We start from the raw sequence: 20,189 nt of genomic DNA on the forward strand, positions 1-20,189 counted from the left end.
CACTCATTCCTCCGTAATGCATTTTTTTCATTCTTACACATCTGTAACTTGAAATGTTGAGTAGCTAATTAGGATTATTTTGTCAGAAATGATACAGTGATATAGATCAAAATACTATTCTGTCTGGCTATAACAGTGTGAGATCACTGAAGATGTGTAGCATAACACTATTTAACATAATAGTTAATTATATGACATTAGTGTATATCTGTCTACAAACTGTTGGAATACTACTTGTAATACCCAAAACAACGTTTTCACTCCTAATGTCCCACTGTTGCTGTTGAAAAGAAGGAATCTGAGATAATTCTTGAAGTGTCCCTACTTCTGTGGCTCTTGCTGGCTTCGTGTTTGTTGCTACGTGGCATTAGATGGAGAAATGGTGTCTGATGGGCTGTGTTAAGACAATCCTACATTACTGGCATTAAAGATGGAAAAAGATTCTATAGTGAGTGTAAACTATCAGCTGTTATGCTGGTACCTGTCAAGTGGACTCCAGCCGAGGAGCAGCAAGGTTTCAGGACCTCGATTCTTTGACTTTACCATCTTAGTAATTGATCAATACTGCTTTTTGATAAAAAGCGTTACAGGGAACTGTGTGGGTGATGCATCGTTGCTGACTGTGCCTTGGGTTTATAATCTGTTGCAGATAAAGACGATGTTGCCAGGTGAACATCAGCAGGTTCTAAGCAATTTGCAGTCCCGCTTTGATGATTTTGTGGAGGATAGCCAGGAGTCCAAAATCTTTACAAGCTCTGATACAGCACAGCTGGAAAGGGAAGTTAATGTTTGCAAGCAATACTATCAAGAGCTTCTGAAATCTGCAGAAAGAGGTAAAGCTCTGCTGATAAGCGTAGAAAGATGCCCTCATGAGAGACATTGTAGTTCTTTGTAAAACTTCTGTCTCCGAATACAAACTCTGGTAAATTATCCATTTTTTCATGTTGATATTGTTAATGCCTCACTTCTTCTGAACAGGTAGAGAGTCATCATTTTAACAATGCAAACAATTACATTCTACAGAAGCTCTAAGTTTTTTAACTTTGTATATATTAACCTATGTAGAAATATTGATGTGTTAAATATAGAGCGCTACAAAAATTTTACACCCAAGAATTTATTCTGTGCACTACAACTCACTGTTTAGTTTTGAATGTTGGAAATGCAACTCAATTACTTGGTTGAGTTTGTAACAGAATTAGAACACACTGTTAAGGCAAGAAACGTGTCCTAGATGTTTTCCTAGTTCCACAGAATGCTGTAGTTATTTCTCTCTTAACTCTGGTTTTAAATACAATAAGAACAGAAAGCTTAAAATATCTGCTCTGATTTACTGTCAAGTAGCTAATGACTTAAAGAAATATAGTAGTGCAAAGCTGATTACTACATTAGCATAGTTTACTATACTTAAGGAAAGGTGTATTGCCCTGTATGTCTGAAAGAGAGGATTTTTTTTTAAAAAAAAAAAACAAACAAAACCAAACACAAACCCTGGAGATCTACTGTACTATTATGCCTGAACTACTGTACTATTATATCTGACTGAAAAGTCAGTCACTGTGTTCAGCAGTTTCTGCATAAGGGGCGATGCTTGTGGTTGGGATGAACGATCAAAGAGGTATGCTAATTTTTCACTTGTAAGGTGGTGATCTAATAATGGCTAAAATTTAAAAGTTCCTAACATTTGCCTTATAGCCAAAAATTCAAATGGAAACTGATAGGATTTCATCCAGTCATGAAAAGACCTGTAGAATGGTGACTTCATAAAGTGTTTAGTAGGAAGACATTGTGGAAATAATATGATGGATGGCTTTGTTTGTGAACATGTGCCTTGTTTCTTTCAACAGAGGAGCAGGAAGAATCTATTTACAATCTGTACATCTCCGAAGTTAGAAATATCAGACTTCAGCTGGAGAGTTGTGAAGAGCGGTTAATACGACAGATCCGAACCCCAATGGAAAGGGATGATCCCGAGGAAAGTGTATCTAGGATTTCAGAGCAAGAGGTTAGACTTTGAGAAAGGCTATTTTACCTAAGAAAAGAGTTTTATTTTAAAACAAATATATCCAGACGTTTTGAGTGTAGCCAGGAAAGTTTGCAGTGGATTTTGAAAAGACAAGAGTCAAAGATTAAGCTTGTGTTTGTAAGAAAAAAGATGCCAATAAATGGCGGCTCTGTTAGTTTCCTTCTAATGCATACGTTCCTTTTTAAAAATGTTTAATGGTGTCATCATGAAACAAGCAAAGGAGAGCAGACCCATACTGATAATGATATTTAGAGTATACATGAGGTTGACGTAAGGTAAACACGCTGTCAATCGCCTTTCATTTTACAGAAACTGAAGGAAGAACTGGATCGACTGAAGGAAGACCTGGGAGTCATCACAGATAAATGCGAAGAGTTTTTCAGTCAAGCTGCTGGTTCACCTTCAGTCCCCACTCTGCGCTCTGAACTCAATGTTGTTATTCAGAACATGAACCAAGTTTATTCCATGTCTTCCATTTACATAGATAAGTATGTAATAGGCCATCTCCCATCTCATGTTTTTTACTTTACAGTTTTCTCTTAAAAATAAATTTAAAGTAAAGATATTTGTATGAATAATACTGATCAGGGAAAAGGGAGTTAACATATTTTAACGTTGTGTAAAGGGCTACCCTGTGACATGAAAAGGCTGAAAAACACAAGTGTTCTGAGTGTTGTTATTGATGGTTCAGTTAACAGGAGATTACTGTTTTTCAGATTAAAAACTGTAAATTTGGTGCTGAAGAACACCCAAGATGCAGAATCGTTAGTAAAGCGCTATGAAACTAAGTTGTGTGAAGAAGAGGCAGTAACGGCTGACAAAAACAATATTGAAAATCTGATGGGTACATTAAAGGTAAGAATTGGCTTGTACCTTTTCATGGGCAAATCAGAAAATGATAGGAAAATTATCTGTCCTACAACACCTATTTTGGTTATGCTGTACTGTAGAGTCTATCAAAAGTTGGCTTGTGTATTTGTACGAAAGTCTGTGTTAGGATTGACATCTCAGAAAAAAAATGACAGCTTTGGAGCATTAGGATAGTTTGCATGCTCGTTTCTGCTGTTAGGAAATGCCTTGCAGTATCTGAAATTCCAAGAGTGGTACTTGTTAATGCTGCAGAAAGACTTATTTTTTTTTTTTGTCACTTCAAAAGGTAACATATGCTTAAGATAACATAAATAAGTTGTTATATAAACGTGGTCACAATAACATTCCTGCTACTGCTATGGTACACTACTCGGGGTTTCCTAGGGGGTTTGGCAGGTGTCTTTGAGAAAGGGTAAGATTGAAGTTCAGCATTTTTTGTGTGCTGTATATACCTCGTTTTAATATTGCAAATTATTACTTATGCTTTTTTGTTAGAATGATTGGCACCTACCTAAGGATTTTTTTTTTGAAAGCTGTAGTTTATAAGATAAACATGTTAATTTGCTGTCTCTGTTTTGACGTATATGTTGTTGGGGATGCTGTTGCTAAGAATTATTCTGCAGTTCATAGCTAATTAGTTGCTTCAGACCCATTCTGGTGCCATTCCATTGTTTCAGCAACCAGAAGTAAAATATTAATTTAAACATTCTTCATTTATTCATTTATATATTTTACTCATGTAAGATACTAATTTATAAAATAGTGTCATAATTTAGGAGTTATTTACAATTTATCATTTATCACATACTAGCAATGGAGATCTGAAGTAGATGAGAAAAGACAAGTGTTCCATGCCTTAGAGGATGAACTGCAGAAGGCAAAGATGATCAGTGATCAGATGTTTAAAATGCACAAGGAACGTGATCTTGACTTTGACTGGCATAAAGAAAAAGTTGATCAGTTAGCCGAGAGGTGGCAAAACATTCATTCTCAAATTGAAAATAGGTTTGTATAATTTTTTATTATAATCTGTTCATGTTTTATGCTGGTTTTGTTGTTTCTTAGGAAATATTAAAATAGATCAGAATAGTTTTTTGATCAGTTTGTGAAAAGTGCTAAGATCAAGGATTCTTACCTTTTCTGTGCTGTTGACATTGTTGTCTTACTTTTCTGCAAGAAATGTCTGTTACTACTGAGCACCAAAAGATTAACAAGATATAGAAGTTTTATTTACTTATGACTTACTGGGACACAGTAGAGATAAATTGTCTTGTTTCTTTCCAAAAAAAGCCTGCAGAACTGGCTTGCTGTCCTATGGAAATACCATCTGTTTCTCCACATAATTAGTTCTGACAGGCTAAACTGATGAGCTGATTCATCAGTTGTGATTAGATTCATGTTAACTTGCTTTTAATGACTCAAGTGCTAAATCTGGAAGTCCTTAGCTTCCATTGACTTCTGTGATAATTTTGTCACAATAACTTCTGGTGAAGTGCCAGTATTTTCTTTTGGCGTGCAACTGTTTTCATGCAGCCTCAATATCCAATTGGGATGTTGCTCTAAATTCAGCCCTTCAGCATTACTGTCATGATGATACTGGAGAATGTTACTCAAATGCACATGCCTACACAGGTGTACAGATACAACAGGGCACACCTACCCGTGATTCCGAAGGAGACGTCCATACATGACATTCCTGGAAACATTTTTTCCTTCAGTCTCTATAATTCTGTTTCCTATGTGGAAAGAAGACAGAACTATAGAGTCTGAAGGAAAAAGTATGAGCAAGTTAAGGAAGTCTGTACTATACAGCCTGAATTTATTTCCTATAATATCTACTTTAGTTTTTCATTATAGCAAACCTGAACAAGAGCATCAAAGATAGTTCTTTTCATGTAAAACTTCACACAACAACATTTCACATTTTTGTCTTCCTTTTTTAAGGACCGAATAACCGTACAGGTGTAATACTGAAGTTATTCACTTGCAATTAACTAATTTAGTTGTCTCTATTTAACATTGCTAGAAGTCAGAAGGGAGGTGGGCAAAAGCTAACTCATTTACAGCTGACTACAGGATGGCTAGCTTTAAATCCACCTCAGATTTTTCATCATCTGGTAGCATGACAGAACTTAAATGATAAAAGAGTAGTTTCATGAGGTACTGAAGTGTCCTTATTTTTTCAGAGGGCAAATGTGAACCACGTGGTTTCCTCTCAGGGCCTTATCCTGAATAGAATATGCTGAAAAATGACAGTTAATACATAGTGACTTCTAGTGTAAATAGGACAGATTGTGGTAGTTGCAGCATGTAGCCATAAACAAGCTGCTTTCTGCAAATGTTCACTATGCTGCTTCCTAACAGCTTGACACCGATGATCATTATCCAAAAAGTATGTACAAATATTGGCTGCAGTTATCATGATCCTTTCTCTTTTTCATGGTTATTAGCTTTAAAATATGCTTAAGTATGAAACCTGAGCAATTTTGTTTCCTTTGCTTGCTCTTTTTCAGTCTTCTTTTAGCATCTAGAGAACAACACTAGTGCAATTCAAACTATTCGTTCCAAATCAGACTATAAAAAGTTGTAACTAAGTATGTTTATCCTTAATCGTGCAGTGTTTTAGATTAGTTGTATTTGTATGATCTTTGAAGTATAAGGATCATGAAAGAAACGTTGTCAGTATTGTCAGTATGGAAAACACTTTCAAGAAATAGACACCACTGTTTTTCCAGGTCAAAACCATGATTTACAAATTGACTTGCCCAACAGGATCAGTTGCTTTTGCACATTAGAATATTTAAAATTTTTGTGGTTAGTGTAACTCCTGTTGCTTTGTGGGAGGCACAGACTAGTGAACTGCTACTTAACCTCCAGTACAGCTCTTTCCCTTCATGATTCACTTAGGTCACATTTGAAATAGACTCCTTTCTTATAACAGAATTAATTGCTGTTGCAGAGCCCTCCCTCTTGTTTGGGGATTCCTGTGCTCATGGAGTTTCAAGCAGTTTAGCTCACTAATGAGGGTTATATGCAGAATTTCTTCTGTAGTAGGATCTCTCCTGGGTGTCACTTATGACAAATGAAAAGGTTTCTTGAAGCTGGGAACCTTGATGGTTGAGAAATTAATCTACTGTTTAGTTAGTGTTATTTTGGTATGTTATAGTGTGAGCTATAGCAGAGCTAAGGCATCTGAAGCCTTTAAAGCTGTATTTGGCTTTAGTGTTGTACTTTTATCTTCATCTTCTCTCCTTTGGCATCTCTTCTAACATAAAATCAGGTTGCGTGACTTAGAAGGTATTAATAAATCTCTGAAGTATTACAAAGATACTTACAATTCTTTGGACACATGGATTCAACAAGTGGAAGATACTCAGCGAAAGATTCAAGAAATCCATCCTGAAAATAGCAAAGCATTGGCTAAACAGCTGAACCAACATAAGGTATGAAAGGGATCTCATTGTAGGAAAGCACTGCTTTAATGACTGAAAAAGAATTAAAGTATCTTTTGAACCCAGTCTTATTTCTTGATAGGAAGTGCTTGTGTCCCTCAGCCCTTATTGTAAAATTCCAAATATTCACCGGCTTTTATGTTTACAGTACAGCTAACGTTGTTAATGTATCACTCGCAGATTATAGCCATTTTATAGATCAGGTTGTATTGGTCTTCAAATCTGCAAGAAGAGCAAAACCTTAGAGAGTGCCTACAATTCTGGGTTCTCCTTATCACATCATTTTTTATTCAGTACTGCTCTTGGTAGTTATGGACGTAGAAATATTTTCATGGAGGCAGAGCTAAATTCAATAACTCTCTCTTGCAAGAAGGAAGTACAGCTTAAATAAGAGACAGAATAACAAATTATATGCATGAAGTGGTATATATATGTTGTGGCCTAAACCACGACAATTCCTAATTTCTTTTTAAGTTCACTCACCAGCTAATAAACCTGGCAGGTTTTTTTCACTATTTGTGTAAGTCTCACAAAGCCAGGACACAGGTTTGAGGATGTAATTACTTGTACACACATGGAAATGAGCATATTATGTAAATGTCATGATGTTAGATAAAGTAGAAATGCTAGTAATAATAAAAAAAATCACTTTTAAGCTGAAGATGTAGATTTGTGTTTTACAGATGCTGGTTTCTGAGATTGAAATGAAACAAAGCAAAATAGATGAATGCCAGAAGTATTCAGAACAATACTCAGCTGCTGTGAAGGTAATAAATAATGTTACACTCAGAATCTTTTTTTTTAGTGTCAGTATTATGTGGAATGCTGATCTTTTTGTATATTTTCTCTTTTTACAGGACTATGAGTTGCAGACTATGACCTACAGAGCTATGGTTGACTCCCAACAAAAATCTCCAGTGAAACGCCGAAGAATGCAGAGCTCATCAGACTTCATTATTCAAGAGGTAAATGGATTTCTTATGTCAGGACAACACAGTTTTTTGAGTCTTTGCTTAAAACAGAGTAAACACAAGAATGGGATTTAGAATTTAGTAATGATGAAATAGGGTAATCCCAGAGAGTTTATTTTTTCTCTATATAGATTTATGATGTGATAAATAATGGTCATTATGCGGTATTTAGGTAACGAGGCAGTATAGTGCTGTTGGTGAACAAAAGTCCCCCAAATTATAAAAAGCTATATGAGAAATGTACCTCAATAAAACTGTTTAGAACTACCTCTGGGCTGGATCTTGATCAGAGTAAACAGGGGGAGCTTTCATCATTGCTATGGTAAAACTTACCAGATGTGGACACTTGAACAGATTCCAAGGCAAAACAGCCTCATTTGGGTGGGAAAGAGAAATCTGTCTCCCGGCTAACTCTTAGAGAGAGGAATAGTGACCGGCACTGCTTGTCTGTCCCTCTCATAACCTGTTCTTACTGGGGGGAAGAATCAAGTGACTATGAAGTCAAAACATTGTCTTCTGTTTCTTCTCCTTTGGATTTCTTCATAGATCCTTAGGATTTATTTGTGTGAGTGAAACCTGCTGATGGCATTCAACTTTGGAATCAAAATTAGGACTGTGGATTCCACAATCAGGATTTTGGAATCAAAATAGGGATAGATTCTAGAGTAGTGTTTTTCACTTTGAAAGTTAATGTGAGTGTTTCCCTCTCTCTTTTCCCTTGCACCTTGTTTCTCTGCAGTTCATGGATTTACGGACTCGTTATACTGCCTTAGTGACCTTGATGATCCAATACATTAAGTTTGCAGGTGACTCTTTGAAAAGACTGGAAGAGGAAGAGGTAGGTCTTCCCTTGGCAGCCAATCAAGCAATAAGAACAGCTAGGCAAACAAAGAGCAACATACCTGTTGGAATTACTCACAAAGTTAGCAGCAGATATGAAAGACTAAAGTTCCCTATATACTGCACTTTATATAGGAATGTAGAAGTGTTAAATTACACCATTATCATTCAGATAAGCAAAATCCTCTACCATCCATATATTTTACCAGTTCTTCCAGCTGGAAGGGTCATATGATTCACTAAATCCTGATGGAGATGTAGTTACATACATCTTAATGCTTTAATGTTTTAGGGCTTGATCTTGTGGATAAATGCAGACATTAAGATGAGAGCAAACTTAGTGTGCGTGCACCATTGATATCCTGTGTAGGCCTTAATATTCCATAGTATGCATTCTGGTCCACTTAATATATAAGGGAGTTCTTTAAACAGGGAGATGCGGTGCCCTCTTAATTAATTTCTTACATTTCTTTGACACGTTTAGATTTTTTTTTTCCTTCTACCTTTCTACTGTATTGATTCCTTGGGGTCAAAGAGAATTTTATTTATGCATAGCATTGAATCTTATTAACGAGAGCAGGTTAGTGAAATTGAGCAGGCAAATTGCTCAAAATACATGCTTGCTGCAGAATCAACCTTCCAAACAATTAAAAATATTTTTCTCAAATTCTTCACTTTCTTTGGAAATGCTTCTCTCTGAAAGAGATTGTATAGTCATTCTTAAGGGACTACAGTGTTTTAGTATAATATATACAGTGCACATCTCTAAAATAATGCCCATATGAAAAGTAGTCCTGCAATTAAGTGTGCCTGTATTAAATGTAGTCCTGTGTAAATTACTCATGATTGGAGAACAGTCTCATAGGGTATAAATTTTAATGTTATTATTACAGGAAAAAAAAATCATTCTGGTGCTGGCTTTCTCTTTATTGGCTTTTCTTGCTGTTGAATACCTCTGGACAAACTGTAACACTAACAGCATGTGTCTGTGCGTCATGAAGTGGTGGAGCATACAGATGGAAATAGATAATGTTTATTCATAAGTAGCCATTATAACTGAGGATTTAGTATGACTAATAATGCTAATGGTATCAAGGATAAAAAGTGAAACAAAGAACAAGAATTGAAATAAGGATCAAGAAACCCATGAATGCCGATAGGCTTCATGTTCTTCAAGAGCAAATGGAATCTTTTACGTTTTCAGTCTGCTCTGAATCTCCAGGACTGCTTTTTTAGATATCAAACACCCCCAATCTTCCATCCTCCTCCACCTTCTAAATTTTTGATAGCTTCTTTGAAGATAACCTAAGTAGGTTTCCAGTCTCAAAGTGATTTGATTTTTCTTTGTAATCAGGGTAGTAAATCAGGCAATGAATAAGCCTTTTCAAAGGAGGAATGATATTTTTTTTCTTGTGGGATCAGACCTCTGAAGTCTGTGATTGTTCTAAGATTTTCTTCCGTGCCAGTCTTTCTTCCTAACTTTCAGTAATGGCATTCAGAACGCACAGAATAAGGAAAAAATAAGATCTTTTCCATGATATCTCAGTTTAATCCATGTGCTGTCATGCTCAGAGCTTACCAGAGGAGAGTGAACGCGAGCAACCTGTGAAGTCAGCTGAAGTCTTTCAACGTTTGGGATGTAATGAAGCTGTTGAATTCAGAGAGGAAAACACACCTTATGAAAGCACTCTGGATGTGGAATATTTGCAAAAACATAACTCTTCCAGTAAACCTAAACACACAGAAAATAAATTGGAAATTGACAGAAGAAAAGTAGATGTAGACACACGTGATAAAATCAAAATTGATAGAACACTAAAGCAATTTTTAAATTTCAGTGGTCAGGAAAGTTGCATTAATGGCAACAGAGAAAATAAGCTATATACAGAGCAAGAGAATTTAATGGGTTTTGGTAATCAAAGTAAAGAAAATGGTAGAAAAGATTGTTTTGTTTCAGCTGAGATCTGTGTGAGTATGAATAATGATCCTGGTGAAATGCTAAATGAGCAAATTGTTAATGAAGAGAGACAGAAAACAGAGGCAGTATCAATGAAATTGCCTGAAGTGGAAATGATACGCAAAGCCACAAGAAAAAAGCGTTCAAGAAAGGCAGGGAACAATGTTTCCACAAAGGAAGAATGTGAGATGCGATCAGAAACTAATTTTGAGCTAACAGTGAAAAAAGATGAAGTTACTCCAAAAACTGGAAGGCATGCCCTGGATGTCGCCCCTTACAAGCAGCAACATTTTTCACCAAGAACTCATTTCAAATGTCAGTGTAAAGAACACTGCTTTACAGAATGTAATAGCCATAATACTTTAAACTCTGAAGACAGAGAGCTTCAATTGCATGGTCAAATAGGTGAGACTCTTTCAGGTGCAAGGGATGCAACACCTTTAGAGGAAGTTGCATCCTCTTTCAAAAAGCTGGCAGTGCACAATCAAGGTGGAAAAACAAAGTTAAATTTGCAATCTGTGAGCAATCCAGGCGTTTCTGGTAGTGTTGAAAGGGATACAAGCAAACTGCACAAAGCATCTCTGGATAAAAGTTACTTCATAGCAGAAAATGAAATCTTGGGAAAAAAAAATTTAAATCCAAATGAAGCCAAGAGTATAACACGAGAAATTTTGGCTGTTTCTTCAGGACGTGTTTCAGAGAGACATTATGCAGTAAAAGTCTCTGAATCTAACCCATTAGATTTTGAAGTGTCACCAGTGCAGAGTGATCCAAGTTTAGGAACTGAATTGGTAGGAAATACTGGTGATTTAAATGCAAATATAGCCCTCTCAGAAATTATTTCTGGAGGAGAGGATTGTTTTCCATTATCAAAATGTGGATCAGCAAAAAAGCTTTTGAGTCACGGTGAGAAAGTAAGTGAGAAGAAAATATCACAGGGTAAAATTTGTGGCTTGGACAACATAAATATAAGTGGGAAGAAGCAGAATGAAGAACACAGGTCAGAACAGGGTCAGAAACGTAAAGATTTGTTGCTAGTTGCAGAAATGGACAGTAGAGATAAGGGTCATAGCACAAAGGTACCTGGAAAAAACACTGAACTCCAGAAAATATTCTGTAAGAAAACAGGAAACAAAGCCTCGCGTGAAAAAAAAGAGAAGCAAAAAAAAAGACACAATGATAGTGAAGAGAAAAGGAACACAACTATTATTAAGGTACCAGAGTTTTTATGCAATGCAAATGAAACAGTTAATTTAAGAATGATTCTAAACCAATCTAAATCAACTTTTGAATCTCAAAATATGTCAAGGTCAGGTGATTTAAAGTTGATTGAACATAATTTAAACAATGAATATGCTAATGATACTAATTCCTTTGCATTTTGAGATACTTACGTTTTTTAAGTTCTTAGACATTTATTTTTGTTCATTTTATATTACTATCTAATTATCATCCTTTTCTCCACCCAGCTGATGCTCAGCCACGTTGATTAGAAATAATGAAAGTTAACAAGATATAGTTCGTGACTGTGTCTGTTCTTCAAGTGTAATACATTAGATCTTGTGCCTATGGGCGCATAAAAAGAGATCTGATAAAAAACAAATTTATATATTTTGTATCCAGTGGGGTCTGTTCAAAATTGTAACACAGGGAAAATATGGAGAGGAACTGAAGAAGCTGCCTTTGCATTAGCCTTTTAGGAAATAAGTTTCATATATCGTATGAAAAATGAACTAAATCTGGTAATTTTTAACTAAACCAACATTTTGTTTATTTGAAAATGTTGCTATAATTACCCATCATGCCATGTTTGTATGATCATAAGAATGTAGGTGTGTTCTTACCTCATATTAGCTCACATTTGGTAACTAAAGCCATAACAGTGCTAATGAAGACAAGGTATGTATGGTTTCAACCATGTTATTACGTGTGAATACACGTCTTGCTTATAAGAGTTTCCCTTGATCTGCCAACATGCAGAGACTACTACCTGACTGGTTTTCACTAGGATTTTCCTAATTACCATATTTATACTTCTAACTGTTTCTACACCACAGAGCAGCTGTGCTCTTACCAGTGCCCCAGCTGAGCCAGTGGAGGCATTGGGACTGTGGAACGCACTACAGAGCGTAGATGTACTGGGGTTTAGATACTACTTTTTCTGGAGCTGATGCATCTTGGCTCTAGCTGTAGATACTCCTTCTTTTCTTGGAGGGGATTTCCAAACTTCTCTTGTGTTATTTGTGCTTGCAAGCATAAAATCCTTCTTTCTATTCCTACTGAACCGATCCAGAAATGGTAGACCACTTTCTCCTTGGGAATTCTTGCACATAGTGTTTGGCTCACTGTTTGCTCTACCCATTTGTTTGGAGAAAAAGCACATGCAAGCTGTTGTTTGACGCTGCTTACCGCTAAGACGCATCTGACTGAAGTGAGAGGCTTCAGGACTTCTTCGCTTTGTGGATGTCTTTATGAAGGGTTTCATATTTGGCTAATGGTAACTTCCTGAAGCTTATTGTATCAAGAGAAGGTGATGGTGGTGGGAACTGCTTGTCCTGCTTTCTGGACGTACCGTATATATATCTGAGTAAGTATTTTCCACTCTGCTTTTCAAAGAGCCTAACATGTTTCATATGCTATATGACAAAATGTACATTCCAACTTATCTTGTTCTTTTGCAGATTTTAAAGAATAAGGAAGCATCAGTGCGTGAGGCATATTCAGATCTAATGGCACAGCAAAATAGCACAATTGATGAGAACAGAAAACTCATGGGAAAGGTAAAAACACTTGAGGAGATGTTGGAGGATATGAAGAAGCAAAAATTCCAAGTGGAACAGGAGCTCCCTAAAGTGAGGGAAGCTGCAGAAAAAGAGCGGAAGAAGCAGCAAAAGGACATGGAAGAGATCTGTCTTCAGAAGACCAAGGCTGAGCAAGAGGCAAAGCAGTGTCGTGTAGACCTAGAGAGCATTAAGAAAGAGAAAGCAGATGCAGAGCAGGAGTTGGAGTGTGTAAGGCAGCTCATTTTTCAGGCAGAGACTCAAAGAAGTATACTGGAAGAAAACCTCCGTGCTTTTCGAAATCAAGTAGAAGAAAGCACCTTTACCAGAAGAAACCTTGAAGAGCATCTAAGAAGAAAAAATACTAATCTTCATGATTTAGAGCAACAAAAAACAACGTTAATGCAGGAGCTCAAGAAAAAAGCGGAAGGAGAAGAGAAACTTATGAAACTGATAAAGCAAATGGAAGAAGATCTTGAATTTCAAAGGAATCTATCAGAAATAAAGCTTCAAGAGAAAGAGAAAACTGAAGCCAGAAGGAAGGTTGTTGAAGGCAGATACTCTGTAACTAAAGAAACTTCCCTGCCAACTTTCACGGCTGGGCAAGGCAGCCAGCATAGGACTGATTCTGAAATCACAAGTTTCCAGAAGAAGCAAGAAGCCAAAAAAGTAGAAGAGCTCAAACAGAGGATAGATGAGCTAACCCTTGCTAACAAAAAAGCCGATAAAACTATTAAAGACCTGAAATATGAACTGAATGAAATAGAGCTTCAGAAATCATCAACAGAAGAAAAGTCTCGTTTATTAAAAGAAAAACTAGATAAAGTCAATAGTGAACTTAAATGCCTAAAAATGAAGTTGGAGGAAAAAGACCAAGTAGAGCAGCGGTATTTGCAACAGTTGAAAGAACTGGAGAAGCAGCTACACAGAACCACAGGTAAAGCTGAAGAGGTGATGCAAGAAGCTATAGATCTTAAGAAAATTAAGATGAACTATCAGGAGGAGCTGAAATCTGTTCAGCAAGAAAAGACACAGCTGAAAAGGGAAGTAGAGGAATTAACTAGATCACAGACAAAAGCTGAAATTACTATTAAACATTTAAATTCCCAAATCAGTTCTCTTCAAAAAGAGAAGCTGGCAGCTGAACACAGAACACAGTCATGCAAAGGAGAAGCAAATAATCTTCAAGATCAGTATAAGAAAATTCAGGGACAGTTGCTTCAAAAGACAAAAGTAGAGAAAGAAAAACATCAGGAAATTCAGATGCTGAAGAATGAATTAGCCAAAAGCAATCAGGTGTCAGAAACATTGAAACGAAAGATAGAGGACCTTAATAAGTGGAATACTGAAACAAAACTACTGATGAAGCAAATTCAGTCTGAATCAGAGAAGATGACTTTGGAAAAGCAAAGTATTCAGAGGAAAAATGATGCATTAAAAGCCCTAGCAGATGGTTTCAAAGAGCAACTGCGTATGACAAATGAACAATTGCACAAGCAAACAATAATTGAGCAAGAGTTCATATGTAAAATCAAAAGTCTAGAAGTTGATCTAGCAAAAACAAAAGACTTAGCTAGTGAATATAAACAAAAATGTGATAAACAAAGTGCTTCCACCCTAACCATTGACCGGGAAGTTAAAAATCTAAATGCCCAAATAAATGCTTTAACTCTGGAAAAGGGAATGCATGAGCAGAAGATACAACTACAACAAGCTCATATACAAGAGCTAAGTAGTAAATTAAAAAAATTGCAGGATGAACTCCATCAGAAGACTCTGGATGAACAAATGGCACGCAAGAAGATGATTCTGTTTCAGGAAGAGTCCATTAAGTTTAAACACTCTGCAGAGGAATTTAGGAAAAAAGTTGAAAAATTACTGGAATCCCATAGCATGACAGAAAAGGACATTTCTGGCATAAAACTAGAATGTGTTGCTCTTCAGCAGGAAAAGCATATGGCTGAGGAAAACATCATGTTTTACAAGATACAAATGGAAGATCTGCAAGAAAGGCTTAAAAAATGTCATGAACAACTGCAGCAAGGGAAGCAGGCTGAAATGGACTATCACCAGAAGTGCAGGAAACTTGAGGAAGAATTGGAAGCACAAAAGCGCACAGTTGAGAGCTTGAAACAGAAGATGGACCTGCAGGTCAAGGAGAGTGAACACAGGTTACGTTTATTTCAGAATGAAGTTCAGCAAAATAATAAACTCCAAGATTCTGGATTTAAATTGAGCTGTGAGAGAAGAGGGAATGATTTCAATTTTCTGGGTGACACCGTAGCTAGAGAATTTGGACAGCTTCCTCCACCTGCAAAACCTAGCTCCCCTTTGTTAAGGCAGAAACAGGAGAGATCAGGTTTTAAATCTGATCAAATAGAAGAAAATACATTGTACGTGAGTGCTGATGATACAATGCCGAGAGAGGTCCAGTTCCAGTTGTCAAGAATAAACCAATCACTAGAAGAAGATGCAAGCCCACAATCTTTTACAGAGTTTATTTCTCAAACGAGTACGCAGTTCCAGATAACTTTCGATAAAGCAAGCCAAATGTCTGGAACATCTGAAAGGGACCAATTGAGAAACAGGAACCTACACAGTTCCAGACAAACTATTAGACATGGAGAAGACATGAAACATGAATTAGGAGTGGTAAAACTGCATCCCTTGGAGGTACACACTACATTTTGTGAGGTTTTGCCTTCCTAGTGCTGTTTTTTACTATTCTGTCTGTTTGTTTGTTTGTTTTATAGTTATGCTTTATCACTATTCTGTATTCTTTCTGATGTTTCTTATGTTCTTACCTTGGTGAAGGGAACCCCTTCATTCTTGGGTGACGCAAACCACTTTTCATTAGATCTTTGTAGCAGGTTTGTTAATATCTAAGAAATGCGTTATTTAAAAAGTTTGTAGTGGAAATAGGAATTCACATACACCATTGTATCATTGTTGGTCAAAATAAGCTTTGATTAACAGCACTTAGTTCATATAGTAGCATACAACAGTTATTGTTGCTCAGTCTAGTCATATTCCTGTTACTGAATAAATACTTGAAATGTCAAATGCACTTTAAAACTATCTATCTGTATTTCTCTGCTCTCCAATGCTAGTAGCAGTTCTCCTTTCTGACTTGCATTCAAGTTCTCCCTTTTGTTTCTCTGGTGGTGGATTTAGGAGTGAATTATGCACAGCATAGTTCTGCAGATGTATTTCTCACTGTGTCAAAAAATTCCTATTTACAGATAGCGAAGAACAAGCAGTATGACATGCATGTTGAAGTCACAACATTAAACCAAGAAAATGACAAGACTTTTGGTAATGAAGAGAGAATGTTTGAGGGATACAAAACATCCGAAGGGTTTAGGAGAGAAGACTTTGCAAAGATGAGCTCTTTCTTAGGGGAAGAGATTCTGAAAACTGTTGATGATGCTACACAGTCGGAATATTTTATAGAGGAATATGATGATATTAAATTTCAAGGTCTCCGACGTGATGTAACTGCCAGACAGTTGACTGAAGTTAAACTTTTAGACAGGCTTACGGTTGAGCAGCTCCGTTCAGGGCAGAAAACTATTGATGAGGTTCAGAAAAGTCTTGAAAAATTTTTAACTAAACCTACAGCCGTAGCTGGGCTGTACCTTGAATCCAGCAAAGAAGTACTCTCTTTTGCTTTAGCAGCAAAGAGAAGAATCATAGGAAAAGCGTTGGCGTTAGCATTTTTAGAGGCCCAAGCAGCTACTGGTTTCATCATTGATCCCACAACAGGTCAGAAATTCTCTGTTGATGATTCAGTCGTTAGAGGGCTTGTAGATAATGAATCCAAGAGTAGACTCCTTGAGGCAGAGAAAGCTGTTTTGGGCTATTGCTGTTCTGGGAAAGTGATCTCTGTGTATCAGGCTATGGAAGCTCGACTCTTAGAAAGGCAAAAAGGTAAAAACATCCTTGAGGCTCAAATTGCTAGTGGAGGGGTCATTGATCCTGTAAGAAGCGTTCGCGTACCTCCAGAAACTGCCGTGCAGCTTGGCTTGCTTAATAACACAATTTTAAAATTTTTGCATGAGCCTTCTAGTAATGCAAAATGTTTTCACAATCCAAATAACAGGAAAGCTATGTACTACTGTGATTTGCTGAAAATGTGTTTGTTCAGTGTAAGCAGTAAATGCTTTCTTCTTCCACTTGGTGAAAGGAAAATAAGCAGCCCATCAGCAGAGAAAAGTCATAAAATTTCTGTAGTAGACATCAAAACAGGAGCTGAAATGACTTCATATGAGGCTTATCAGAAAAATTGTGTTGATAAAGCTACATATCTTGAGCTTTCCAAACAGGAATTTGATTGGAAGGAGTCTACGTGTTTTGACTCTGATGGGAATTCTTTTCTTTTGTTTACAGATCTTAAAACAGGTATACAGTTTAATGTCGAGGAGACCTTAAATGAGGCTAGAATTGGCAGAGCATTAGTCAATAAATACAAGGAGGGTTTAATCACAGCTAATGAGTTTGGGGATATTTTAGTTAGCAGTTCACAGCCAAATAAAGATTTAAACAGTCCTATTGCAGGGTTCTGGCTTTCTGAAACCAATGAAAGAATTCCGGTTTTAAAAGCCTCACGTAAAAACTTGGTAGATAGAGTTACTGCCCTCCGGTGTCTTGAAGCTCAGATTAGTACAGGAGGCATAATTGATCCATTTACTGGGAAAAAGTACAGTGTTTCTGAAGCTTTGCAAAGGGAGTTAATTGATGATGGTTGTGCCAAGCAAATCCAGCAGTGTGAACTGATCTTTACTGGGATCATTCACCCTGTAAGGAATACGGTCATGTCAGCTATTGAAGCTATGCATGTAAATGCCATAGACAAAGAAATGGGTATGCGCTGCCTGGAATATCAATACTTGACTGGTGGGTTGATAGATCCAAAGTCTCATTCCAGATTAACAATGGAAGATGCAATTAAGAATGGTGTTATTGATGCTGTCACAGCTACAAAGATGAAAGATGAAAAGTTGTATGTTAAAGTTTTAACATGCCCCAAAACGAAGAAGAAGTTAACCTACAAAGAAGCTTTAGAGACAGCTGTTTTTGATTGCCACACTGGGCTGCGATTGTTAGAAGCAGCTCAGCCCATGAAAACGGGAATTTCCAGTCTTTACTATAATTCGTAATGGAACCATGATACTAGTACTCATTTTGGGACCTGTTCAAGTCAAGGAAAAGATCTAAGATGGCCTTCAAGGAAAATCATAAATGATGTTTTCTAAAGTAATCATGAGTTGCTGTAAAACTAATTAGTACAAACCACTAATTAGGATAAACCACTTGTTACAAAGTTGAAATTTATAGATAAACTAAGGCAGATTTGTGATTTCAAAATGCAGACTAGGTGTTCAGTCTTTACCCGAAGGCCTTGTGTGACATTATCTACATGTAGCTAGTGTAAATCAGATGTTATACTGAGTTTGGTGAAGTTAACATTAGTACAAAATGGGTAGACTTAGGTGAGACAAGAATCAGATTCTCATATTAAAAATTGAAAGAGATTGGCCATTTTGCAAATGAAGACAGTGCAGTATTTCATGTGACCCAATACTTCATTTAATGTTACAAATCAGTTTGCAGATATCGTTTATTTTACAAAAGGCGTAATAAAGTGTACAAGGATTAAATCTGCAGTCTAGTAAACATATATATAAGTAATTTTTCTCACACTGGTATTTCATTAATTTTAATGGGCTACTCATAATTTTTTCTCTCACTTCAGGTAACATTTTTTTTTTTAGAATTGTTTTCATGCTCTAGTAGGTAAATGAATTGCAATTACATATCAAATTAAAAACAATCAATTGAAATAAAATATTTTCATTTTTACTTAAGGACTGGAAGGACTTAGGCATGTTTCCTAAGTATTGATAAGTTTCAAACTACTAACAGGTTGTACTACTATAAAAAGAAATATATTTTCCTTTGCAGAAAAAGATGAAACGTCTCAGTATTTTACTTTTATTGTTCTTTTTTTCTGTAGATGTAAAAGCAGTGTATTCTTCCTAATTGTAATTTAGTAATCCGTGTGCATAGATTGCAAAATACTGATATCCTATGCTGACTGTATATATTCACACATGGGGGTAATGCAAAGGCAGCAATTCAAAGATACTTTATATGCAAATGTTGTTTACATTTTATCTGCTGAGTAATGGCTGGGAAGTTATGCTTTTTCTTACTATCAGTCATTTTACAATGAATGTGCGTGTGTATGAATAAGCACCATAATCATGATTGCAAATCATTTGAGGAATTATTTTGTTAATGTCTATAATTATGTGGCATTTCTGTTCCTACATCAAAGTATCGTAATAATGCATGTGGTGATAAATAAAAAGAAATCACTTTATGTTTATGTGATAATACTGCCATTGTGGTAGAATTGTGTTTCTAGGGACACTAATGTTAAATATTGCAACAATTTACATTTACATGTTTTTTACAATTCGCGGCGCTCATCAGAAGTCAATGGAAGAAGAAAAGAAGGAGCATGTTGAGAAAGCTGGGGATTTACTGAAATGGGTGTCAAACCTCAGCAAGACACTCAGCAAAGAAGAAGGAGAAAAGGCTGAAAAGACAGATTTGCCTAAGCAGCAGGTACACAGATATCTTTTGGTAAAACACCACTTCCTCTTTTTAGCTTTCTGTGTTGATTAAAGTGAGAAACTATTCCATAAATACTTGTTTTCTCCAAATCACCATCCACATTTTGCTGAAGATGTAATCTCACATTTGGTGGCAAAACCTCACATTTGGAGGGTTGGGCAAATGAACACCAATGTTTAGGAACACAAACATGTTACTCGGGAAGAAGTGCAAACTGCTTTTTACAGGCCTGGTGTGTGACGTATTCTGACACTGCAAAATGTCACTTCAGAGAAACCAGACCCTGCAGACCATAACTCAGCCTTCGTAGAGGGACAGTGCATCCTGGCAGCATGGCACTTTGTAGGTCTGCCCCCTTGTCCTGAAATAGTTCAGTGAATAAGTCTGGTAACTTCTGCCCTGGCGCTAGGAAGAAGAGAGATGGCAGGAGGGACCTGAGGGCCAGGTTTCTTTTTATTTTCTTTTAAAAAGTTATTTTGAGGGGTCCTCTTATGGGATAGTCAAAACTGCTCTCTTAGGGAATACGTCAGGTGTAGTCTGAGCCCTCTTCATTATCACGCTAGTCCATAGGTTGCTGGAGTGGCCCATGTTGCCACCTTTGTATTTAAGAGGTACGTTGTCATTCTATACAGTTGTAACTCTGACCACAAA

At 36.6% G+C, this 20,189-nt stretch overlaps 3 protein-coding genes across 4 annotated transcripts in view; all 3 read left to right on the forward strand.

The window, feature by feature from the left end:
- The window catches only part of DST (dystonin), a 313,178-nt gene that overhangs the window by 170,922 nt on the left and 122,067 nt on the right, over positions 1 to 20,189 (forward strand). The window contains exons 27-36 of one of the 2 annotated variants that reach the window (XM_082481488.1): positions 650 to 833; positions 1,848 to 2,005; positions 2,336 to 2,514; positions 2,743 to 2,881; positions 3,708 to 3,901; positions 6,177 to 6,339; positions 7,032 to 7,115; positions 7,206 to 7,313; positions 8,059 to 8,157; positions 19,395 to 19,529. In XM_082481488.1, coding sequence (XP_082337614.1) covers positions 650 to 833; positions 1,848 to 2,005; positions 2,336 to 2,514; positions 2,743 to 2,881; positions 3,708 to 3,901; positions 6,177 to 6,339; positions 7,032 to 7,115; positions 7,206 to 7,313; positions 8,059 to 8,157; positions 19,395 to 19,529 — 1,443 coding nt within the window. Of the gene's footprint in view, positions 1 to 649; positions 834 to 1,847; positions 2,006 to 2,335; positions 2,515 to 2,742; positions 2,882 to 3,707; positions 3,902 to 6,176; positions 6,340 to 7,031; positions 7,116 to 7,205; positions 7,314 to 8,058; positions 8,158 to 10,019; positions 11,331 to 19,394; positions 19,530 to 20,189 lie in introns of those variants that run through there. The other variant, XM_082481487.1, reaches the window with a different exon arrangement.
- Positions 12,765 to 15,605, forward strand: LOC309670305 (uncharacterized protein; the record flags this gene model as incomplete). Its single annotated transcript, XM_082481185.1, has 1 exon — positions 12,765 to 15,605. The coding sequence occupies one exon, from the start codon at positions 12,765 to 12,767 to the stop codon at positions 15,603 to 15,605; it is 2,841 nt and encodes a 946-aa protein (XP_082337311.1).
- On the forward strand, positions 16,163 to 18,055 carry LOC309669506 (desmoplakin-like; the record flags this gene model as incomplete). Its single annotated transcript, XM_082480208.1, has 1 exon — positions 16,163 to 18,055. The coding sequence occupies one exon, from the start codon at positions 16,163 to 16,165 to the stop codon at positions 18,053 to 18,055; it is 1,893 nt and encodes a 630-aa protein (XP_082336334.1).

Source organism: Vanellus vanellus (assembly GCF_965231255.1).
Source record: "Vanellus vanellus genome assembly, chromosome: 3".
Lineage (NCBI taxonomy): Eukaryota > Metazoa > Chordata > Aves > Charadriiformes > Charadriidae > Vanellus > Vanellus vanellus.